Genomic DNA, 26,927 nt, shown 5'->3' with positions numbered 1-26,927 from the left:
ACTTGTTTTTGCACAATTATATGGCAAAACTAGTAGTAATAATGGGACATCTCAGCAAACACTTATTTTCTCTAAACTGACTCCTGATTTTAAATGATTTTTTTTTAATCCAGCACCCACATGAAATTTACATTTACTGTTAGAGAACTAGTTCCTAAAAAGCAAACCAATGTTTTCTCAATTATAATTATCCCCACATCTGAAGACTTAGAAAATCACACATTTTTAAAGGTTACACAAACAACAAAATAAACATGTACCATGTAAACATTTAATAAATTAGTATAATCCCAACACAATGTTTGCTACTGTATTTAAACGCATTTATTTAAAATATGTCAACCTCCTTCCAAAAGACGTAAGACACATCAGTCCATTTCTTATATTATGAGGTATATGGCAACAACAAAAATCCTAAATTCAAAAAGATCATCAGGTGCCTAAATATAACATTGAACTTTGGCAAATATATGAGTGTTACACAGAATAAGACAGCCAATAAGGAAATACATATGTTTACACCATTTCCCCATATCGTGGCCCTGTCCCCATTTACTCATCCCTTTGAAAGGGTGAGTTATAACCCTGTCCCAGATGACTGAAAATTTTAAATATGTGGTCTGCTGATTAACAGTTATTTTTCTCAAACCTAAGTACTACAACTATACAAATTACACTTTTAAAATATTTGAAACAGATATTGAATTTATTGGTTGGCTATGAGTAGGAAAATACATCGGTAAAGAAAAGAGACCCTGTATATAAATATAATACTAGCTAGTTACAATTTGACCAAATAGGTTCCACTGAAAAGAACAGTAAAAGCCCTTGTTACCACCAGTCCATATGGTATAAATTCAGTTTCCCATTACCCTTATCAAAGAGCTGCCTAGGCAAATGTGACATTCTTAGAGCTTAGTGCAGATAATGTGCTGGGTTTTGATATATGAATGGTAAACAAGAGATAGTCCAGTGCATTACACAATATAATGTACTGTGAGTAAAATGACTAGATACTCTATTTTAGACACCACATCAACATACCAGTTTTTAAAATTTATGTAACCATAAAGAAGAGCAAAGCAAACATCTTAAAATACTGCTTTTGATTGGGGGAGAAAAACTTGCTTAAGGTGTTCTATGAATTATCTGCAATGTATGTACTGAATATTCTGAATGAATAATTAAAGACTACTTTGCCTAGATTGGCTTTTGTCCTTATATGACATGGCCCCCAACCCTCTTATCATGATGGAAATTAATTCCCTTAGTTTAAATAGTAAAAATGCGGAACTCTAAAATTTGAATGTTAGTTTTGAAAATCTGAATCTTAGAAGAGCTTTGAAATTACAATTTCAATATTCAGAAGTGCATTTTACCAAATTTAATGATGTCCTTAGGTTTCAAAAGTGCTAACCCTAAAAATGTTTTACTGGTTGTTACCAAATCAAATAAAAATACAAACAAAAACACATTTCTTGGAGATGTTCTTTGCTTATTTTCTGGGACTATTAAAGTTGCAATCAATTTATTTCTATAACTGTAGTTTAAATTACACCATAAATTAATCTTGATGAACATTATTTTAAATTCTCAAAGCATAAATAATCACCACAAATATGGTAAACTGTACTTCAAGAGATTTACAACAAGGAATTGAGTGCCTCCAAATTTCTTATCTTTAAAACAGAAAACACACCTCATATTTTCTGTAAAACATTCCTAATTTGGATTTATCCTACAGGAACACTGAAATTACATTATGGCAAAACATTAAGTATGTTCCTGACAGAATTTCTGAAAAATAATCTACATTGTGAAAACAGACTAGTTTTATTGCATTTTAGTAAGTATAGATTACTGGAAATTATTCGGGACACAGAAAATATTAAAACATAAGACCTTGCTTAACAAAAGTATAATCTATTTTGGTGCGATTGTTTATTCTCTATAGACTCAAAATATTTTCTTTCTCTTTTGAAGGTTATAGTTGTAAATCTACAACACTCTTGGTTCAATTTATCACTATCTACACAGAGGCTGTTCAAGCTGACCCACAGAATGTGGTATGCCTGAAAGAGGCAAAGCCAAGTATTTTCAAGACATAACAGGCCATTATATCTTAATATGCTGTCCCCAAATTCAAATATATTGTAGAGAATAACAAATACAGATGAAAACATTATGTGTAAAGCTCAAACCTTTAGCATCTAACAAGTGCACTCTAGTTCCAGCATCTATGAAAAGAATACATATTTCATTAACACATATAAAATGAGTTAAGTGCTCCTCCACTCCCTTTCCACAAAGCTCTCTGGACCCGTGATTACATAATGCAGGTCATAGGAAAAGCGGCTTCCTTGGTCTCATCAGTCCAACCAGCTCCAGCTCACCCTCACTGGAAAACTGGAAATTCTCATGATGCACACGTTACCAACACAGTGTTTAGGAAAAATAAGTAAACACACCTTTATTCACACTTAGAAAAAAAAAAAAAAGAAAAAAGAAACCAAACCAAACCAAAACTAACATACCATAAAAAGTTATGTACTGGTTCTACATGTTTTCCAATGTACTGATTATAAACTGGATATGTTCGTGTCATTAAAACTTAAAAAAAAAAAAAAGAAAGAAAGAAAGAAAGAAAAACCATCACAACAAAATCTTTAAAAAAATAAAACAAAACAAAACTTAAAGGAAAAACCAGGTCCTAGACAAAAGATTCAAGATCAAAACCTTTTGAAGAATTTCTTCAGGGAAAAAAAAGAAAAGAAAAAGAAAAAATCATTTATTTAAACAGTATATAATTTTATTTTTCTCTTAAAAAACAGAATAAGCACATTTAAGTGCTGAATGTTTTTCATAAAATTTTAAGTCATTATCCAAAATGACTCATTCTCTGTATAAAAATTGTTAATAACACTCAACAATTTTTTTCTTAATGCTCACATGGTGTCCTTTTGCTCCCCTGCCTGCAGTTGAAACAAAAGCAGTTAGCTCCCTCTGAATTCATTTGATTTTTGAGAGAAGAATGAATGAGAACAGAACATATACAATTTAACTTTGCACAGTTAAAGCTGGCTTTAATCTCAAATCTACTAATGGCACTATGGGCAAAACACAGGGTACATATAACTTTTATCTTGGTTGACACTAAAATGACTTAGTCACTTTAAAAATGATCTGAAGAATTGCCTTAGGGACCTGTTTTGAAAACACATCTAATTCATACTGCTTCATGAATGGAAAATTACTTTTTCTTAAAAAAGGAATGATTAAAAAACATACATAAGGAATACATAGATAACCAAAAATAATTCACATGATAATAGTATTCTGGGTGACAAACAGCACTGTGTAATGACACCTAGAAGCAGTGCTTGGGTCTGGTGTACAAAGACCCAGGGACCCACCCTATGAACATATTCCAAAATATGATATTCAATGCTTCACAATGAGAAAAAAGCCACAGCTCATACAAAAGCATTTTCATAAAATTCTCACAAATGTTAAACAGTATTTAAAAAATATAAAAGAGGATGCACAGATTTTTCTCTGCATGCACAGGCAGTGCTTGGTGAGAACAAATTTAGGCAGGCACAGTGGAGATAGGACAGGAAGTGTCTCAAAGAGGAGTTAAGAAGCTGTACCTAAGCAGCTATAAGTTTATAACTTAAAAACAGTTAAAGGTTTAAAAATATCAGAATGTACATATAATCAACCATCACATTCAGACCATAAATGCCTACAGATCACTGTTCAGCTTATCTGTCCTGGTAGAGAGAGAGTTTTTGAAAAAATTCAGGAATTCATGAATAAGTTGCTGCTGGTCCAAGAAAACGTCCTAAGGTTTAAAGCAGACTTAGATTTAAAGAACAATTGTTCTCAATTTAAAAATAAAGTAGTACAAAAGGGCTAACAAAACCCTAACAGTGCAAATCATTGCAGAGAAAGTCTGTTGCAACTCTTTTACAAGCTGGCCTTCAGAACACAGGAAACAGGATTAAAAAAAAAAAAAAATTTAGCCTTAGTTTACAATACAATCATTTTCAAATCTGATTTTTTTAAGTATAAAAATTTCATAAATCAGGTCTTCTGTGGATCATATACAATCATCAAGGCTAAATTCTATATTTTATAAACAAGTCTGAAAAAGGAGGAAGTCTGGAAGAATGGTCTCTGGATGTTACTACTGGCCTCAAAAAAGTAGTGCTACAGATTTCTGTGCAAAGAGAATATGCTGTTCAAACATTTTCCTATTTCAAGGCATGAAAATATTATACTGGATAGAAGAAACAGGAAAATTACTTGTAACAAATTAAAGATAGGTGCAAACACACCAATCCCTGTCTAGCAGTAATATAAAGCATATTGGGCTCAGAATTTGTCTGTTGCTAGCACCTGGCTTTCATACTTTATCCTTATTTCAAATAATCAGATTGAAAATTCAAATCATCATTAAGAAAAATCCCTAGTGGCAATACCTCACTTCCCTATATTCAGATTTTTCACAAGTTTACAAATAAAACTGAGGTTATCCTCTGTAGGTACTTGACTACCTCCTGCCAGGAAGGTGAATGCCATTAACTTGGGGCAGGAAAGGCAGTAAGAGCTCCAGTTGTGCAAAAAGTGAGAAGTGGTCGGAGGGGATAAGTGGGTGTGGGCAGCCACTGATATTATTCTCAATTAGCCAATGGTGGTCCAGAGGTCCCAGGATGCCTAAAGTGTTCAGTTGAGGTTTAGAATAGAAGATGTAGTCAATTATACCCTGAAAAACAAGAAACAAGAAAAAAAATAATAAAAAAAGACAAGACCTCACGTAAGATAACGCTGAAATACTGAATGTTTTTAAGACATACCCTTACATTTACATGTTTGGTAAACAAAACAAATTTACTAGCTTATGGGAAGAGGTAGTATTATAGAAACCACATGGTCCCAAGAAAGTCAAATTTAGCACAACAAAACATTCTTCTTATCTGGATCTTTACCAAATATACTATTGAAACTTCGTGATACTGAATCTTTGTGATACTACCTCTGCTTTGCTTTGTTAACTTCCCCTTGCTCATTACTCTACTACCATAGAAACCTTTTGGGTGGGTGGAGGAAGAAAGTATCTTGTAGATGCTAAATTTTTTCCTGTCCCAGGGTTTACATACACGCTACCTCTTCTGCCCCAAACACTTTCTTTTATTTGTCATCTGGTTAGTTACTCTTATTCTTCAAATGTTGGGTTCATTTTCCAAAGAGCTTCCTAAATCCTGTTCCCACTCAATACTTTGACCCATTAATTTTCTTCCCTTGCTAATGATCATCCCAAGTTGTAATTACATCTTCTTTTGTGTGACTGAAACCTACTACAGTCCTCAGGTTGACTGTCCCCCAAAGGTCCATGTGTTTAAAGGCTTGGTCTCTAGAGTGGAATTCTATTGGGGGTGATCCTATAGACCTGTAAGAGGTAGGGTCTTATGAGAGGTCCATAGGTCACTGAAGGCATGCCTTGAAGGAATTATGTGATCGGTATCCTTCTTCTTTCTTTTTCTCTGATTTTGCTTCCTGGTTTTTGAGGGAATCAGTTTGCTCTGCCATCCCCTCCCACCATGATGTGCTTGCTGCTGCCTCATCAAAGATTCCAAAGCCATGGGGCTACTCAATCATGTACTAGGAGCCTCCAAAACTGTGAACCAAAATAAAACTTTATAAAATTATCTCAGGTATTTTGTTATAGTAACAGGAAGTTGACTAATATAAGACCTGTCTCTATAGTATTTAGCACATAATTATGGATCTGCTATTTTTGCCTTTCTCTTCCCATAACTTCAGCCCCTTCTCTACCTGCTTTTGACCAAAAGCACTGAACACAAATGCCTTCTTCCTATCTCTTTAGTAGGAACAGAAATAAGAGGGAGGGTAGAGGGGAAACAAACAAATCTATACTTTCTCCCACCCTTTGATTATTACTCTTGTCTTTCTTCAATCGTCTGCCTAAGAATCTAAAAGGAAGGAGCTCTTAAGGACAACAGAAGTCATAATTTCCACATTTTAAGGTGCAAGAGCTCCTAAGACTCTGCCTAAACTCTCGTTTATATTCTAATAGACAAAAATGGAAACTCGGATGTAGGAAAACAGAAATGCAGAAAATAACTAAAAATGGCAACAAAGTGACATAGCTCTAAACAATCAATGATCCCAAAAATGTAAGAGAGATGCTCCACTACTACAAGCTGTTAATTGTGTAAGAGACACAAATATATTTTAGAAACACTTAAAATTGGCTAATATAAACCATATTATGGCATTCAAAGAATTACAGTTTCATTTAAAATAGACTATAAAAGGATGCCTCATCTTACTTGATAACAGTATTATAATACTGCATATACAGCTATTAGTAATGAACAAGTAAGAAACATAATTATTCCCAAAAGGTAAAAGATAACTCAGGAATTGATTTACTACCATTATTTCATGTGACTTCTCACGTTGGGAAATATTTCCACAGAACTGAGAAAATAAAGATGAGACATTAATCATATATGGAATTCTACAGAAGAGCAATTAAAAGTATATTGCTTTCAAAGAATTTGCTTAATTCCAGTTTGAACACATACCTACATTTTAAAACTTAACTGAAATGACAAGACTTGCTGGTAAAAGTGAGGTTTTTAAAAGCTTATGAATCTTAAGACACACCTTGAAATCAAATGTGTAATTTGTGTAAGGCATCAGGCCACTCTCATAGGCACTCTTTAACTTGAAACCATGAGTGATCCTTCCGTTGGTCATTCCATTCTTCCCATTGCAGCTGAAGTTTATAAGACTTTCATTATATCTCAGTTCCTTAAAGTCTTTATGATTTGTTTCTACTCCACCAGTGCTCAAATATTCTACAACACCTAAAATGAAGACAAACAAGGTTTCATTATTGTCAAGTATAACATACAGTGAGCAAAATATAATTTAAAAAGACCATGCAGAAAACAGAAATCAGTGGAGCAGAGTAAGGGAATTGAGGAGAAGAAAGAAGGGATAAGAAAAGGGAAAAATGGTGGAATGAATCTGATCAAACTTTCCTATGTACATATATGAATATATACCACAATGAATTTTACCTTTATGTATGTCCACAATGTGCTAATTTTTAAAAAAAGCTATAAAAATGAAATAGTTCAGTATAGTAGAGGAAGGGGGAACAGAGGGAAGAAGATGGGGATGAAAAAGGGAAGTACTAGTGGCAGAATTGGAGCAAATTATATTCCATGCTTGTATAATTATGTCAAAATGGACCCTAATATTATGTATAACTATAATGAACAAAAAATGCAATAGTAAAAAATTTTAAAAACCACTCACATTCCCACTTTCCATTTTTTCACTTGCCATAACTTGTCCTAATCCATTTTTATGTAGTTGTAATCATAGTACCAACATTTTGTACTTTGTTTTATTCATTTATAACTAGCTCACAAACAGATGTGCCTCCTAATTACCTTTAAAGGCTGTAAGAAAAACAATTGGGTTGGGGCTGAGGTTGTGCTCCATGGTAGAGTGTTCATCTGACATGTGAGAGGCACTGGGTTTAATCCTCAGCACCATATAAAAATAAATAAATAAAATAAAGGTATTATGTCCACCTACAACCCACCCACCCCTGCCAAAAAAAAGGGTTGGAGTTTAAACTAGTTCCTTGTTTTTCAAAATCCAGGTTATTGGCACTATTTAGAAAGAAAGATAACACCACGATCAACATCTTAGTACATAGGTTTTGCTTATGCTAACCTACTTCCAAAATAATTAATCCTAATCTTGGGATTTTGTGTGTCATTTTATAATCCTGTCAATTATGAAAGAGAATGCCACCAGTTAATTACTGAGTTACTTCACCATCCTGGATACTATTTTTCCAATTTACTAAATATAAAATGCACTCTGCAAATATATTTTAATTTTCATGTAATTAGTTAGCAAGACTGGAATTTTCCCACATCTTTGCTTTTGAAACACTGTACTTTTCTCTTCTTGCTTCTCAGATATTTTGTAGCTATTACAGAAGGCACAAACATGTAGAGAAATTGCCAGAAAACAACCCTCAACCGCTTCAATAGCAGTATCCTGAGAGCCTGATGAGATGGACTAAGAATTACAGATCTTAGAAAACAAATATTAAGATTGTTTCTTTCTTCTTTGTGGCTCTTTTGTGATGGCAATAATGTGCTAAAAAATTTATCTATATAAACGTGTATATTGTATGATAGTATAAACAAGGAGCTGAAACACAAAGAACAACAACAATGTAGTTTGCTATTCTAAAGGCTATGGTTTATTCTCTCTACCATCTTCAGGTAAATTATTTATTCAAGATCAGGCTTTCTGTACTCTTCTACTTTAGGATAAAGATCCTTGCTCTTTTTTATTAAGATTAATTGACTGTAAATAAAGGATTTCAATTTCCACCTGAAGTGATATAATTTCAAAATAACAAGTTGAGTATACCTTACCTAAAATGCTTAGAACCAGAGTGTTTTAAATTTAAGATTCTGGATATCCGCATATACATAATGACCCTGAGAATGGGACCCAAATCTAAACATAAAATTCACTTCTATTTCATGTACACCTGAAGGTTATTTTTCTAATATTTTAAATAACTGTGAGCATAAAACAAGGTTTCATGATGTAGAATTTTCCTCTTGTGGCATCATGTCAGAGCTCAAAATTTTTGGATTCTGTGGCATTTCATATTTTTGAATGAGGGATGCTCAATCTATATCACTTATTCATCAAAGATGATTAATGTCCTCCCTCTTTAGGTTTCCCCAAATACCACCTTTTTCTTCCCCCCAAATGATTTTCCACTACACACATACAAAATTTAATACCTCCTCATGGATGCCACCACAAACTGAAATTTCATTTGGATTTCTAACTTGGAATTGTTAGAAACAATACATTATAAAAACATTTTAAGTCAAAAAAATTCATTCTACATAAAATAATATTCTTACCAGAGTCAGGCAAAGAATTAAGATCTGCACATAACACAAGTGGAATAGTTCCAAATTCTCCCAATGCATTGGATTTGAGACTTCGAGAAGCTTTATCAATAATGTTCTTTACTTCTGAGAGGAACATCATAGTTTGTACCAATTTTACATCAGAGTATTCAGGGTCCCAATGCATATGAGCATTAGCCACAAGAATAAGTTGTTTTTCTGTTCCAAGATGTGGCTTTCCAGCTACATTAGATAAAAAGAAAAAAAAGAAAAAAAACAGACAAAACCCTCCCATCAGCCCACAGATTCTTAGAATCTAAAAGCAAGTGATAAATCTCAAGAGTCTCAGAATAGAAAAAAACCCTCAAATATATCTAATAATTTCCCACTTGATCAGTAACTATGCCATTCAACAAACCTTAGAAATAGATTATCTAAGCTTCAGGGCTGATACTTCCAACACAGTGTAAATTCACTATAAACAAATAACCCATTCATCCAACACAATGTAAATTCACTATCTGTACAAAAATAAGCCATTCTATCTGGGATAGCTTGATTTTTAAATAGGTTTTTCCTCCTTGAAATATTTGGTTTTAGTTTATATGTCCTAAATTAAGCCTCTCAAAATTAAATGTAAATGCTCTTTCTTGAGTATGTTTTGAGGCACCCATTAAGGTCTTTCATATGTGCTATCCTTCCCATTAAATATCCCAGTTCTAATTGTTCAAGTGACAGAAGCTTTAGTTTTCAACAGGACGATTACTCTAAATATACTTAAAAAAAATTTTTTTTTAGTTGTTGATAGATTTTTATTTTACTTATTTACATGTGGTGCTGAGAATTAAACTCAGTGCCTAACTCACGCCAGGCAAGTGCACTACCACTGAGACACAGCCCCAGCCCTTCTCAATATACTTTTAATTTGAAGTAAGTGGCCCATTTCCCAGAACTCAAGACCTTTAACATAATTATTATAAGTAGGCCAGGAAGAGAAGTTTAAGTTACAGAACTTCCTTGCTGATAAGAAATTATAAATTCTTATCCCTGAGCAGTTATTTCTTTTATATGAAAAATTCTTGGGAGCAAAAATATATTTTTTTGACTTTATGTCTTTTCAAAGTTTGTAATAACTTTTCTGGGCAATGCTTTTTCATCTTAAACTTTGTGATAAAGATGTAAAGTATTTAGAAAAGACAAATTCTCACTGAGTTTCTTCAGGTGTTAAAAAAGATAATTAATACATAATATGATTTCTGCTATAATTCCTTTGAAAGATGTCTAATCAGCTCTATTATATTTTGAAGGTCAATTTTACAGGAAGTGAAAAAGGTCACTCACATGACATTTCAATCAATTCCTTTCGAAGTTCTAGCAGTACTGCAACTCCAATGTTATCTTTTGTCATGACTCTGTTCAGCATAGCTTCAGACCCTTCTGAATTTGCCATTGCTAGCTGATTAAATTCAACAGTGTGTTTCTGAACCAAAGTAAATCTAAAACAAAAACAAAAACACACAATCAAACATAGAATTGGGAGTATCAAGATATCAGCTTTGTGGGAAATGTAGTTCTCCCAAACTTCCTTAGGAGAAATGACAGCACTTAAATCACGATGGAAAATCTTCCATACATTTAGCACCAGATTCCCAAATCCATTTAAAGTTGTTTTTCAGTCTGTTACTGATACATACAATACTTTGAATACCTTTACAAATTAATGAAGTCAACTTTTGTTTAGGTTTCAGGTTGGAATATTCTAGTTTTTAACTTTTAAAACTATTTTGCAAAGTATGGATTTAATAATCCCTCTCATATCTTAGAGGGAATGTTAACTACACAGTGCTTCAATTAACAATTGGAGTTAAATCCCTAGTAAACACCTGAAGAAACAACAGCATTTTAAATATGTTTCTAAAACAAGATTAATTTTGATGATTAAAAACAAAACCCCAAGTTAATATCGTTCTCTGAGCAATAATGAACGTGTTTTAATCTTTTATTTGCCAATTAATTTCTGCACCCTTAGCTCCCACCCTGCAAATATTGTGAACATTTTCGTAAAAAAAAAAAAAAAAAGATGGACTTACTTTTCAGTCTTGAAGAATATTGCACAGCCATCAACATGTTTTCTTTCTTGTTCTGACATTGTCCTAGCTCGAGATTTAGGACTAAAGAATCCATTATAACCACGTTCTTTCAGTTCTACCAGAAAAAAACTATAATATTGTTCTGTTTCAACCTCCTAAAAAATTATAAACAGTAAAGTTACTTCACAAGACAAAATTAGTTCTACATATTAGCTCTGTAGTCACAGTTTGAAATCCTAAAGTAATTTTTTCAAAGGATTGAGATGCAGATTAAAGAGTAAAACATTTTTCCAATGTAATTTACCTGAAATCAACCAGATCACATTTTATAAGTACCAAATGCCAAGATCAATTCTTCGTTGTTTAGGAGTAACAAATGGGAAAATGCATACTCCTATGCATATGAACAAGAATCAGAGAAATAGAAGAACTTCACAGATCTCAATTTCAGACTCATGAGACTCAAGTAACTTGCCTAAGATTGTTATTATAAGGGCTGAACTGAGAAGCCAAAGTTAGTGTATATAAGATTCAATCCTTTTCCCACTAGGACTGAATTATTATTCATGATAAATGGCAATATTTTAAAACCACTAAAGCTAGGATTTCAAATGTGTCAGTTTAACTTATTCCACTGTAATTTCTCCTTTTGTTGCCAATGCTGGGAGATTAATGAAATTTAAACACTCTTCTGTATGACTTACCTGAAGACTTATAATATCAGCATTGCAGCTCAAGATTTCTTGAATAATGGCCTTTTTCCTGTAGTCCCAATTTAGTGCCCATGATGGACAGTAGCCGTATAACTGCCGGGTCGCATATTTATCACAAAGAACATTATAGCACATGACAGAAAACAAGGCTGTAGGAAAGATAACTTTACTTATTCACACACGTGGCAGAAAAAAAAAAACAGAATTAATTTCAGTAATAGTTTACATTTAACATTTAAGTTTGATTTTATTCACTCAATCTATATTCATTAAAAAGCCATACAGATATGGTGGTGGTGGGGTTATAAAGAATGAACAATGAAAGGACAAATATGTGAACAAGTCTGAATACAATGTGTGTGTTATTTTCTACAGAGGTATACACAGAAAGTTTGAAAACTAGAAGACTAAGATCATGAGCCCTTCAACCTCTAAACCAAGATTCCTTAATTTTATAATCCTTCCACATCATTAATTATTAATGAAGAAAGTGGAAACTTGACAGGTAGTTTCCTTAATAGAAATGTCTAGTTTTCTTCCAAAAAGCAAATGTAGCCCCCTCAGAGAAATTTCAAGTTTCCCAGTGCACATAAAAGCTGTTTACACTGTAGTCTATTAAGAGTGCAATAGCATTATGTCTAAAAACAACACTGCACATAATAAAGAAATTTTATTGCTAATAAATATCTAAGCTACTGGAAAAATGGCAATGACAGACTTGACAAAGAGTTGCTACAACCTTTAATTTGTTAAAAAAAAAAATGCAGTGTATCTTCGAAGCACAATAAAACAAAGTACAATGAAATGAGGTATCAAAGTACTGATTAATACAAAAGAGGAGTAGTACCATAAACCAAATCCTATTAGACATGCCATGGGAGCTGCCTAAATTCTTTTAAGGATTTACTTATCTTACAATATTACAATGTCACATATATTGGAACATATTAGGATGTGTAAATTTCCAATACAGAAATATTTTTGTGTGGTTATTACAATTAATTTAATTGATACTTTGTATCTTAATAATGGCACTACTAAAATTATGGGCGAGGGACTGGGCTATGCACCAAAGGATGTTTAGCAGTATCCCTGGTTTTTTCTACATACTAGAAACCAGTAGCACTTACCCTAATTTTGCTAATCAAAATTGTCCCCAGGCATTGCTAAATGTGCCCTTGGAAAATGAAATTGCCCCCATTTGAGAAATACTGCATGGCAGTATATTTATTATAGCTTATATACAGAGAGGCCAGATAAATAAGAATTAAATCTCTATCTTGGATATTATCTTGGTTATTAAGTCTTTATTATTACCCTTCAAACCAAATCAAAAATAGTTCTGACAACACTACCCATAATCTAACGCATGCCCAAAATACTGTTAGGTTTATAGAGACAAATAAAAAGAGATAAGAAATAAGGATACCAACCAGTTGGCCTTGTTCTATCTGGTTCTTGCAACATAATCCAAGATCTTGGAGGTGGTTGTTCTGTTGAAACTAGTTGAATATAAAAAATATGAAATCAAGCAATATTCTTAAATGTCTTCCTAATAAAAAGGTTGAAACAAGTGACCACTTACTTCTTTTTGCAGTACCTGACAAATTATCAAGCAAATAATTCAGTAGCCTTTTTGTTCCATCTGGTTCCTGATAGAGGTTCAATATATCTTGGGTAAGTGGATTTCCTGAATATGTAAATGAAACCAAGATAAGTATAAAAATATTTCAAAATTATCTGATGTTATTGTTACTAGTAACTTACCAAACTATAGAAAAGATCGTTTTTTCAGGTTTTGATGTGAAAATAAAAATTTCTACCATGCTCTACAGAGGTATTAAAAAAATTTTATTATTAATGATTTGATGCTAATCTGGAATTGCTTGACACAGGGCCCAGTGGCCTACACCTGTAATCCCTGTTAATCAGGAGGCTAAGGGAGGAGGATCCTAAGTTTAAGGACAGCCTCAACAACTTGGTGAGACCTTGTGTCAAAAAATAAAGAGGCTGAGGATGTAGTTTAGTGGTAAAACACCCCTAGATTCAATCCCTAGTACCAAAAATTTTAAAATAAAATAGAATTGTTTTAATAACGCTCTGTACTTGACCCTGCCTCATCAACACTTTCAGTAAGAGAGATGGTTACAATGATCTAAAATGAATGGTACAGGTTGGAAAGAAGGAACAGAGAAGGGAAAGATGACAACTACTATCACAAATTAAAGAAATGAAAATTCAAGAATGCCATAAACTGTTGGTTTCAAGAAAACATCTTTATCGCAAATACAAGTACTGCACAAAGTTTTTAAAAACCCCACTGAACTAAGTAACAAGATGGGGCAGATTGCTTTAAAACCTAACCTACTAAGGAATGGGAAAATATCTGGGGCCAGGGCCATGAGCCATTTGTAAATTCAACAACTATTATGCAAATTCCAAAAATAAAAACAAACAAAATGACTTAAAAGTAACTTCAAGGGCCTGCAAATCCTCTCAGAGTAATTTCTTATGTACAAATGAGAACTATAGCACAGTGTGTTGTTTCAATCAGCCAAGTTCCTATTCATGCTACACAAGTAGTATGTGTTATTTTGGAGCCACAGCTCACATAACAGACTAGAAAGTCTAGACTGAAGAAAGCAGATAAAATTATCAATGATCTTAACTATTAACTACATCAAGCAAAGAAAAATGAAAGGATACTTATATCAGAATCATCACAGCCCACAGGAAAAAAAGTGGCTTTTCATCCATTCTCTTGTGAATACTAGAATCAGAAGGCAGAATGGGGACAAATGAATAGGATCTAACAGGAAAGGCTAATTCAGAAGACACTGGTAAGTATTAGAAGTATTTAAGGTGGGATTCCCAAGATGGCCAAGAATAGAGTGCATCACACCCCGTGTACCGCGCCACTGCGCGGGTGAATAACGAGTTAGAACGAGTTAGAACGACAAAAAACTATCTTGTTAGGAACTTACAGCAAAACGGGGGTGCACCGAAACCTAGAGGAAGGATTTCCAGCACCAAGATCCGGTAACTGAGTCTCATACTTGAGCCAACTGTGCGACCCAACATCTGGGCTGACTGATCCGCGAGGCCTGCCCCGCGGCTACAGACTGCGGGGAGCCGCCGAGAAGCGACCAGCAAGCAGGGAGATTGCTGCAGATTGTGTGGAATCCTGCTGCCTGAGCACTCACGGAGCCCCGGGCTGAGTTTGGGATTTCAGACAGGGAAGGAAGCAGGACAGTTCTATCCCCCACAAGGGAACCTCCACCAAGGAAACCAGCGGCCACCATCTTGGAGAGCTAAAGTAACCACTGCCACTCTCCGACAGATTGCAACAATAAAACAGGAGCGTATTACTCAGCTCATCTCCCATAGAGCGGGGAATTCGAATAAAATCTCTCCTAGGCTCTCCGGGGGAGGGATTATCAGAGCAAGCCTGCATAAAGACGAGGGGAAAACTAGAGACACCCAACCTTCAACTCCCCCTCCCATCAGCAGGGGGAAAACGAAACTTGTATTGCCAGCGTGGGGGGAGGGGCAAGTGGAAAAAATCAAAACAATAGAGTGTGGGGGGGTGTCTCAATAGCCACCCTCCACACCCAACAAACGGCAGGTCCAGAGTACAGTTTGAACTGCCAAGAGGCATCACTCAGGGGAAATCTGGTCTAGCAGGAGAAACCAGGACTAGCAGGAGAAACCAGGGGACTAAAGGCCAGGCCCCCGCGACTGAAGAACACACGCCCACTGGCGACCGACTGCTCGACTGGGCAGCTAGAGATTGTCTGCCCACCAGCAACAGCCGGCCCATTGCCCCTGCGACTAGATGGCTGGAGACCGCACTCCCGCCTGCAACAGCCAGCCCGTTGCCCCTGCGACGGAGACCGCATGCCTGAGGGCGACCGATCGCCCCGCCGGCTGCCCACGCAACTGGGCGGCTAGAGACTGCCCGCCCGCCAGCCTGTGCGACTGGGAGGCTGGAAACCGCCCGCCCGCTGGCGACCCACCCTGCAACTGCGCGGCTAGAGATCACCCCCCGCCCGCCAGCAACAGCCCACCCGCTGTCCATCCGCACGACTGGGCGGCTGGAGACCGCCTGGCCGCCGGCGTCCAGGAACTGAAACCAACCAGAGACAGTCCAGTCCCACCCCTCCATTCAGACACCCCAGTAAGGAGCCTGGGGCCCGCCATAACAGAGAGGTGACATCACTGGAGCTTGGCCATCGGAATTCCTTCCCAGAAGAATCCACTTTAGCAAGCATAGTCTACCAACACAAACAAGAGACAACAGAGATATAAAAAGCCAAAACAAATTTATAGAAGAGAGCAGAAACATAGCAATCAAATAGAGCTGGAAAGTAGCGTGAACATAATGAAAAAACAAGGGAAAAAAGGAGTATAAACAATGCAGGACAACTTAAATCTACATGAGGACCTAGAAGCATCAGAAACAGGGATAGGGAAAGAACTCAAGGCATACCTAACTCAGATGGAAAGGAATATTAGAGAAGACATGAGACAGCAAGTCCAAGCAATAAAAGTATATTTTGAAAATGAATTAAACAAACAAATTCAAATGGCAAAGAACGAGCTTTATCAGGAGATAGAGATCTTAAAAAAAAATCAAACAGTAATCCTAGAAACGCAGGAAACTATAAACCAAATTAAAAACTCAAACGAGAATATTACAAATAGACTAGATCAAGTAGAAGTCAGAACATCAGATAATGAAGACAAAGTTTATCAACTTGAAAAGAATATAGTCAACACAGAAAAGATGCTTAAATTCCACGAGCAATCTATTCAAGAGATATGGGATGTCATAAAAAAAAAAAATTTGAGAGTCATCGGGATAGAAGAAGGCATAGAGAATCAAACCAAAGGAATGGACAACCTATTAAATGAAATAATTCTAGAAAACTTCCCAGAGATGAAAGATGGAATGGATTGCCAAATCCTGGAAGCCTACAGGACCCCAAACATTCAAACCGTAATAGACCAACTCCAAGACATATAATTATGAAGTTAGCCAACATACAGAACAAGGAGAGAATATTAAAAGCTACGAGAGAAAGGACGCAGATTACATTCAGGGGTAAACCAATTAGGTTAACGACTGATTTTTCATCACAGACTTTGAAAGCGAGAAGATCCTGGAACAATGTATTTCAAACGCTGAAAAATAATGGATTCCAACCAAGAATACTGTATCCAGCAAAATTAAGCTTCAGATTTGACAATGAAATTAAAATCTTTCACGATAAACAAAAGCTAAAAGAATTCGCAGCCAGAAAACCAGCACTGCAAAGCATTTTGAGCAAAATACTACAAGAAGAGGAATTGAAAAATAGTGCCCAAAACTAACAGCAGGAGGTATCTCAGTAAAGGGGGAGGAAAATAATCAAAAAGTAAAAACTAGCCAAACTAAAATAAATAAATAAATAAACATGACTAGAAGTACAAATCATATTTCAATTGTAACCTTAAATGTTAATGGCCTAAACTCACCAATCAAGAGACATAGGCTAGTAACCTGGATCAAAAAAACAAATCCAACAATACGCTGCCTTCAGGAGACTCATATGATAGGAAAAGACATACACAGGCTGAAGGTTGGGAAAAATCATATCACTCACATGGCCCTTGGAAGCAAGCAGGAATGGCCATACTCATATCGAATAAAATCAACTTCAAACCTAAGTTAATCAAAAGGGATGAAGAAGGACCATCCACCAACAAGACATAACAATTATCAATTTGTATGCACCAAACAATGGAGCTGCAACATTCATAAAACAAACTCTCCTCAAGTTCAAGAGTCAAATAGACTACAACACAATAATTATGGGTGACTTCAACACACCGCTCTCACCATTAGACAGATCCTCTAGACAAAAGCTGAATAAAGAAACTATTGAACTCAATAGCACAATCAATAACCTAGACTTAACCGACATATATAGAATATATCAACCATCATCAAGTGGATACACGTTCTTCTCAGCAGCACATGGATCCTACTCAAAGATAGACCATATATTATGCCTTAGGACAACTCTTAGTAAATATAAAGGCCTGGAGATAATACCATGCACCATATCTGATCATAATGGAATGAAACTGGTAATCAATGATAAAAGAAGAAAGGAAAAATCCTACATCACATGGAAAATGAACAATATGTTACTGAATGATCATTGGGTTACAGAAGACATAAAGGAGGAGATAAAAAAATTCATAGAGACAAATGACAATACAGACACAACATACTGGAATCTATGGGACACAATGAAAGCAGTTTTAAGAGGGAAATTCATTTCTTGGAGTTCTTTCCTCAAAAAAAGAAAAAACTAACAAATAAATTAACTCACACTACACCTCAAAAACCTAGAAAAGGAAGAGCAAAACAACAGCAAATGTAGAAGAAGACAAGAAATAATTAAAATTAGAGCAGAAATCAATGAAATTGAAACAAACAAAAAAAAACCATTGAAAAAATTGAAAAAAATTAAAGTTGGTTCTTTGAAAAAATAAATAAGATCGACAGGCCCTTAGCCATGCTAATGAAGAGAAGACAGAGAACTCAAATTACTAACATACGGGATGAAAAAGGCAATATCACAACAGACACTACAGAAATACAGAAGATAATTAGAAAGTATTTTGAAACCCTATATTCCAATAAAATAGAAGACAGTGAAGATATCGATAAATTTCTTAAGTCATACGATCTTCCCAGATTGAGTCAGGAAGACACACACAATTTAAACAGACCAATAACAAAGGAAGAAATTGAAGAAGCCATCAAAAGACTACCAACCAAAAAAAGCCCTGGACTGGATGGGTATACCACAGAGTTTTACAAAACTTTCAATGAAGAAATAATACCAATACTTTTCAAGCTATTTCAAGAAATAGAAAAAGAAGGAGCTCTTCCAAATTCATTCTACGAGGCCAACATCACCCTGACCCCAAAACCAGACAAAGATACTTCAAAGAAAGAAAACTACAGACCAATATCTCTAATGAACTTGGATGCAAAAATTCTCAATAAAATCCTGGTGAATTGAATACAAAAGCATATCAAAAAAATTGTGCACCATGATCAAGTAGGATTCATCCCTGGGATGCAAGGCTGGTTCAATATACGGAAATCAACAAATACTATTCACCACATCAATAGGCTTAAAGACAAGAACCATATGGTCATCTCGATAGATGCAGAAAAAGCATTTGACAAAGTACAGCATCCCTTTATGTTCAAAACACTAGAAAAACTAGGGATAACAGGAACTTACCTCAACATTGTAAAAGCTATATATGCTAAACCTCAGGCTAGCATCATCCTAAATGGAGAAAAATTGAAGGCATTCCCTCTAAAATCTGGAACAAGACAGGGATGCCCTCTATTACCACTTCTATTCAATTTAGTTCTTGAAATTCTAGCCATAGCAATTAGACAAAAGAAATTAAAGGCATAAAAATAGGAAAAGAAGAACTTAAATTATCGCTATTTGCGGATGACATGATAAACAGACCCAAAAGGGTCTACAAAGAAACTGCTAGAGTTAATAAATGAATTCAGCAAAGTGGCAGTATATAAAATCAACACGTATAAATCAAAGGCATTCCTGTATATCAGCAACAAAACTTCTGAAATGGAAATGAGGAAAACCACTCCATTCACAATATCCTCAAAGAAAATAAAATACTTGGGAATCAACCTAACAAAAGAGGTGAAAGATTTATACAATGAAAACTACAGAACCCTAAAGAGAGAGATAGAAGAAGATCTTAGAAGATGGAAAAATGTACCCTGTTCATGGATAGACAGAACTAACATCTTCAAAATGGCGATATTACCCAAGAGTTCAAACTATACTACAAAGCAATAGTAACAAAAACAGCGTGGTACTGGTACCAAAACAGGCAGGTGGACCAATGGTACAGAACAGAGGACACAGAAACCAATCCACAAAATTACAACTTTCTTATATTTGATAAAGGGGCTAAAAGCATGCAATGGAGGAAGGATAGCATCTTCAACAAATGGTGCTGGGAAAATTGGAGATCCATATGCAACAAAATGAAACTGAATCCCTTTCTCTCGCCAAGCACAAAAGTTAACTCAAAATGGATCAAGGAGCTTGATATCAAATCAGAGACACTGCGTCTGATAGAAGAAAAAGTTGGCTACGATCTACATACTGTGGGGTTGGGCTCCAAATTCCTTAATAGGACACCCATAGCCCAAGAGTTAATAACAAGAATAAATAAATGGGACTTACTTAAACTAAAAAGTTTTTTCTCAGCAAGAGAAACAATAAGAGAGGTAAATAGAGAACCTACATCCTGGGAACAAATTTTTACCCCTCACACTTCATATAGAGCCCTAATATCCAGAATATACAAAGAACTCAAAAAATTAAACAATAAGATAACAAATAACCCAATCAACAAATGGGCCAAGGACCTGAACAGGCACTTCTCAGAGGAGGACACACAATCAATCAACAAGTACATGAAAAAATGCTCACCATCTCTAGCAGTCAGAGAAATGCAAATCAAAACCACCCTAAGATACCATCTCACTCCAGTAAGATTGGCAGCCATTATGAAGTCAAACAACAATAAGTGTTGGTGAGGATGTGGGGAAAAGGGTACACTTGTACACTGCTGGTGGGACTGCAAATTGGTAAGGCCAATTTGGAAAGCAGTATGGAGATACCTGGGAAAGCTGGGAATGGATCCACCATTTGACCCAGCTATCGCCCTCCTCGGACTATTCCCTGAGGATCTTAAAAGAGCGTACTATAGGGACACTGCCACATCAATGATCATAGCAGCACAATTCACAATAGCTAGACTGTGGAACCAACCTAGATGCCCTTCAATAGATGAATGGATAAAAAAAATGTGGCATCTATACACAATGGAGTCCTACGCAGCAATAAAAAATGACAAAATCATAGAATTTGCAGGGAAATGGATGGCATTAGAGCAGATTATGCTAAGCGAAGCTAGCCAATCCTTAAAAAACAAATGCCAAATGTCTTCTTTGATATAAAGAGAGCAACTAAGAACAGAACAGGGAGGAAGAGCATGAGGAAAAGATTAACATTAAACAAAGACGAGTGGGGGGAGAGAAAGGGAGAGAGAAGGGAAAGCATATGGAAATGGTAGGAGACCCTCAATTTTACACAAAATTACATAGAAGAGGATGGAGGGGAAAGGGGGGGAAAACAAGGGAGAGAATTGAACAACAGCAGATGAGGTAGAGAGGGATGATGGGAGGGAAGGGGAGGGGGGATAGCAGGGGATAGGAAAGGTAACAGAATACAACAGTCACTAATATGCCATTATGTAAAAATGTGAGTGTGTAACCGATGTGATTCTGCAATTTGTATTTGGGGTAAAAATGGGAGTTCATAACCCAATTGAGTCAAATGTATGAAAGATGATATATCATGAGCTTTGTAATGTATCGAACAACCAATAAAAAAAAATAAAAAAATAATTTTAAAAAAAGTATGTAAGTTGAAGTACGCTAGCCTGTGAGGTAGCAGAATATCACTCAAAGAAGCTGGATTACATCATGGAAAAAAAAATGGCAAAGTTACTTGACCTCTTCTAAAAGAAGCACAAATATGGAAGTCATACCTTTTAGGCCTAAAGTCTGCAACTGAAACAGTTTTCCCAGCTCAAAAGGTAGAACTCGTAACAGGTTGTTATTTAAATGGAGCTCCCTGTTGATGTAAAAATTCCAGGAAGTCAGAAGACATATTTTACCTTCAACAGTTAAGATTAACAATGTAATTTCTAGGAAACTAAGTATCTAAGAACAACAAAAGTTTTATATTATATTCTAAATATCTAGCATTGGCTTCTCCAGCCATATGAGGTTGGAGAAGCCCAATGCTAGATATTTAGCATTGGTTTACAAATGGTTTACAAATTACAGGAACCAAATTTGTAAAATACAGAAAACAATGAATTACTAGAAGAATTAAGGAAAAAAGGGCAGATGTATAAAAAAATTCCTCTCAATCACAGTATTTATCTCATTGCAGACTGGAAACGCACAGCTTACAAACTTACCCAAGTCCACAGACTATAGGGAATAGTCAAGCACATGTGTGGTCTACTAAGCAAGTTTAAGACAGTGGAAATGATTAAGCCTAACATGTGCATTGTTACAAGAGAACTAAAATGATCATGGAGTGCCAATTCAAATGAGAATAACAAGTTTATGGTTATTAGTTTTCTAAATTTACTGAAGTTTCACTTTAGAAATAAAAGCAGCTAATGACTAGTTTAATGATTTGTTTTGCATAGAAAACCACAATATAAATATCATAGGAATCTTTAAAAGGGAAGAAAACAACTAGAGACCCAATACTGAGATACTGATGATTTCCTATATTGAGTTTTATTTGTCACATTTTAAGTGTGAAGAGAACTACTTTTACAATCCTTGCTGAAATTTAAATGAACCTTGGTTACACACTGGTAAACCAGAGGTCTGTGAAGCCATAATTCAACAAGAAAAACTAGTTCTGAACAATTGATTCCTGTTTATTTCCAAATACATTACACGGGAAAAGAGTTCCTGTAAGTTAATGTGTTACAGCATAAAATTCAATAATTAAGTCTAGAAAAATGCCAGCAGTGAATTGTTCTAGAATAGATAAGATTTCCTGTTAACCTCTTTCCACAATTTCTTGGATAATAATTTATTGATCAAAACATGTATTTAATCCACAGATTAAATTATAGAGACTACTATATAATCCTTGACATTTTTATCTGGACTAAGAGCAATTTAGAGGCAAATAAACTTCCACAAAGTCTTCATTTGTCTTTACTAGAAAGCAGTAAAAAAGCCAGGGAAAAAGGGGAGGTACATAGGAATTAATACAATAGTTGGAATGTGGCTTTATATTTAACTTGGGTAGATCTGATATACCTTATTTTAAAAAGGTAATGAAAAATAGCAATTACCGTATGTTAAAATATGGTGTAGGCAGGGTGTTAGTAGCTTTTTACTCATTATCTCAGATAAACCTTATCTCAGTTTAAGACTCGTGCCTGTAAATGGCAAAGTCAAGATTCAAACCTGAATTCTGACTCCAAATCCTATCTATCATACTGTAAGGACTTCAAACTGAATAACTAATTCTAGCTTCTTTCATGTCCAGACTTTACATAAAAGCCCTGGGGTGGCAAAAAAGGTCTAAATGTCAATGTTACCTAGACCCAGTGTTAAGGATGATATGAGAAAATACAAGTGCCTTATGGTTACTAACCTCACTTTGTGAAAAAAAAAAAAATAATAATTTTTTTGGTTAAAATATAAAGCACATTACTCAAAACAGCAATAAAAGGGTTGGGGATGTGGCTCAAGCGGTAGCGCGCTCGCCTGGCATGCGTGCGGCCCGGGTTCGATCCTCAGCACCACATACCAACAAAGATGTTGTGTCCACCGAGAACTAAAAAATAAATATAAAAAAAAAAAAACAGCAATAAAAAAATTTCAAGCAATGGATCTACTGAACCAGTATTTAATTTTCTCAAAAAACTTTAATTAATAAAGAATACAGTTAATGTTTACTTTTATTGAAACACCATCAAGTGGACAATCTTGTTTCCTAACAAAACAAATGCTATATTTTGTTTTAGGAGGTATATAGTTAATGTGTACTAAAATTCGTCTGCATACCTGAGTGATACCATGTTTCCGAGTTCTGCGGGTAAACTACGGATTTTATTAGAGGACAGGTCCAGATACACCAGATTGTGAAGCTTGGCAATGTCTGAAGGAATGCGGGACAGGGAATTGTCACTCAGATGCAAAGCTGTCAAGTGAGTTAGTGACCACAAAGATGAGCTTAAGCTTCTTACTTTTCCTGTAAGAGAAAAAAAAAGTCAAGGATTACATAGTAGTCTTTATAATTTAATCTGTGAATTAAATACATATTTTGATCAACTTAAATTATTATCCAAGAAATTGTGGGAAAGGGGTTAACAGGAAATCTTATCTATTCTAGAACAATTCACTGTTATCATTAAGTTATAAGCTCTCTACTTAGCAGATGAAAACAAAAACTTTAAAAGCTTTGTATCAATATATTTATTTATTTAATTATTTTATCTTTTTGGGTACCAGGAATTGAACTTGGGGTGCCACATGCCCAGCTCTTTTTAATTTTTTTGTTTGTTTGTTTTTTTGAGACAAATTACTTAGAGCCTTGCTGAACTGCTGAGGCTGGCTTTGAACTTGCCATTCCTCATGACTTGACCTCTCAAACTGCTGGGATTACAGGCATGCGCCACCACATCCAGCTAGACTATATGTTTTTCAAATACAATGGGCAAGAATTTGCCTTTAAAATGATCTCAGATGAGTGAAATATATGAATAATTTATGATAAATTCAACATCTGATCATGATTGATTCAGATTTATGGAAAATCAATTTCTAGTATCTCAGAAGCTGTTCTTATCTGTACTTCAGAAAATAATTTGCCTCAAAACAAAAAGGAAAACAAAATATTCTCAGTCTAGATGAGTTTAAAATCAGAGTGTCCAAGCAAAGATTACTTCAAGAATCCTTTAAGTAAACAAAATCTGTACTATGTAAAAACAAACATACTTGTCCAGAAATACTTCAGATACTAAGTTTAACTACAGAATCTAGTAGACATAGGATTTAACTAAAAATAGAATGACAACATCTTTTAATGCAATATTAAATCGGTACTTTGGCATTTCTTGATTAAGAGGTCAACAGTTTGTACAAGTTGATAACTTTCTCTATAATCTCCTTAATGGTTCAAATTCTAATGTGAATGAAACAAACAGATGTGACAGAAATAGAGCTTTTGAGAACTGACTAATCCTCTGATGCCTTAAAAAGCAACTTTGAGATTTCTAATCAAGGTGGAATAACAGGGACAACATTTACCATCCCACCTGCAAAATTTACATTAGAAACCTACTGGTGTAGCAGAGTTATCCCTCAAAGGCAGGGAAACAAACTAGGTAGGCCCTATAGTAGTCTCAGTTAACTTCTTATTATAACAGGAAGAAGCAGAGCAGGGAGGGGGATTCCAACTAGAGCACAGTGATCTCCCCAGTTCTGGAGAAAAGGTCCAGGGAAACCAAGGTGACTTAGAATTCAAGAAGGCAGTGTACTAGAGAGAAATGAACAAAAGTCTGTTAATGTGAAGAAGCCCCCTCCCAGAAGTTTTCAAGAAGGCTTCCTTCAAGCACTGATTATCACATGAATGAGAGAAACTGCCAGAGCCAGAGAGGAAAAAACACTCAAAAGGATTGTAAGGCAACAATCAGGTTCACATAGAACCAAGGCTAGACTGTGTTCCCAACCATCAAAGGGAGAAATCTCTTAATTCACAAAGCACTGGGCCTTATTAGTGGTACAAAATTAGCATTACACTAATGGCTGCTCTGGTCTCACATAGAAAAGTTTAGGATTAAGCCTCTGAAAAAATCAAACTGTTTTTAAGTAATTTAACTGCACCCCAAGACTAGTAATAGGAATACAAAAATATGTATCATCCAATAAAAATTCATATCTAGCACTTCATTAAAAAAATACCAAGCAGATAAACAGGAAAACAAAATCCATAATGAAGAAAAAAAAATCAACCTAATAAACCAGTCAAAAGATAATAATAACATTTGTAGATATTAAACAGTTATACTCCATATGTCAAAAAGCTAGCCAATTATGTTAAGTAGAAATAGAAATGACAGGTAGCCAAGACACATAAAATGAATTTCTAAAGTTGCATCCAAGATCTAAAATGAAAACAGCCAGAATGAGATTAATAGCACATAGACAGTGAAGAAAATTAGTTAATTTAAAGACATAGCAAGAGAAACTATACAAAATTAAAGAAGGAAAACAATGAAAAGTACATTAATGAAGTCTAGGACAAGTTTAAACAATCCAGTTTAGTAGCACCTGAAACAGGATTGAGGTGGGGAGAAAAAAGAAGTTTAAGAAATAAAGGCAAGGACAAAAAAAAAAATTCACATGTAAAAGAATGAAGATGGGCCTTACCTCATATAAAACTCAGAAAACTCTTGGAAGAAAACACACATAACTTCTGTGGCCTTGGATTAGACAATGATTTATTAGATGTGACACTAACAACACAAGCAATAAAAGAAAAATTAGATAAAACTACATTCATCAAAATTAAAAATCTTTTGTGCTTTAAAGGATATCAAAAGGGAAAAGAGAATCCACAGAGTGGGAAACAATATTTGCAAGCCATAAATCTGATAAGACACTTACATCTAGAATATATATTTAAAATAAAATTTTTATAACTAAAAAAAAGACAATTCAATTTAAAAATGATCAAAAAAATCTGAATTTCTCCAAAGAAGTTACACAAATGACTAAAAAGCACATGAAAAGATGCTCAATGTCATTAGCCACAAGGGAAATGCAACCAAAACCACAATGATATACTACTTCAAACACACTGGAATGTACATAATAAAAAAGACAGATGATAAGTATGGGCAATGAGCAGAGAAACTAGAACCCTTGTAATGCTGCAGTGGAAATTAAAAAAAAAAAAAGTGATGCAGACACTTTGGAAAATAGTATGGCAGTTCCTTAAAAAGTCAAATACAGACTTGGCATATGGGCTAGCAATTCACTTTTATGTATATACACAAGAGAAATGAAAACACACATCCACATAAAAGTTCATCGAAACATTGTTTTAAGAGACCAAACTGGAAACAATCCAAATGTCCATCAGTTGGTGAATGGATAAACAAATATGGTATTTCTACATAACAATACTATATGAAGTACTAATACATACCACAACATGGATAAACCTCAAAAACATTTATAAATCAAAGAAGGTAGTCATAAAATAACAGGTATTATATACCATCTACTACAAAATGTCCAGGATAGTCAAAAAACCACCAAGACAGCAGATTAATGGTTGCTGAGTTGTAGGATGTTAAGGGGAATGAATGTCTCCTAACAGCACAAGGTTCCTTTTGGGGCTGATGAAAATATTATCAATTGATTGCAGTAAATGTTATACAACTCTGTAAAAATTAAA

At 34.9% G+C, this 26,927-nt stretch overlaps 1 protein-coding gene across 7 annotated transcripts in view; it reads right to left on the bottom strand.

The window, feature by feature from the left end:
* Positions 1-301: 301 nt before the first annotated feature.
* Positions 302-26,927, bottom strand: part of Cnot6 (CCR4-NOT transcription complex subunit 6) — a 76,946-nt gene continuing 50,320 nt past the window's right edge. For 2 of the 7 annotated variants that reach the window (XM_005339333.5, XM_040271957.2), the window contains 10 exons: positions 23,528-23,714; positions 21,469-21,554; positions 13,385-13,489; positions 13,233-13,301; positions 11,791-11,948; positions 11,087-11,241; positions 10,338-10,492; positions 9,009-9,239; positions 6,697-6,899; positions 302-4,768 (listed from right to left, as the gene is read on the bottom strand). In XM_005339333.5, coding sequence (XP_005339390.1) covers positions 4,556-4,768; positions 6,697-6,899; positions 9,009-9,239; positions 10,338-10,492; positions 11,087-11,241; positions 11,791-11,948; positions 13,233-13,301; positions 13,385-13,489; positions 21,469-21,554; positions 23,528-23,714 — 1,562 coding nt within the window. In that variant the 3' untranslated portion in view covers positions 302-4,555. Of the gene's footprint in view, positions 4,769-6,696; positions 6,900-9,008; positions 9,240-10,337; positions 10,493-11,086; positions 11,242-11,790; positions 11,949-13,232; positions 13,302-13,384; positions 13,490-21,468; positions 21,555-23,527; positions 23,715-25,894; positions 25,981-26,927 lie in introns of all 7 variants that reach the window. The other 5 variants (XM_040271956.2, XM_021735978.3, XM_078050134.1 and 2 more) reach the window with 5 other exon arrangements.

The sequence above is a fragment of the Ictidomys tridecemlineatus genome, chromosome 1 (genome assembly GCF_052094955.1).
Source record: "Ictidomys tridecemlineatus isolate mIctTri1 chromosome 1, mIctTri1.hap1, whole genome shotgun sequence".
NCBI lineage: Eukaryota > Metazoa > Chordata > Mammalia > Rodentia > Sciuridae > Ictidomys > Ictidomys tridecemlineatus.
Note: the sequence above shows the minus strand (reverse complement) of the source record. Positions and strands in the feature narration are given on the sequence as shown.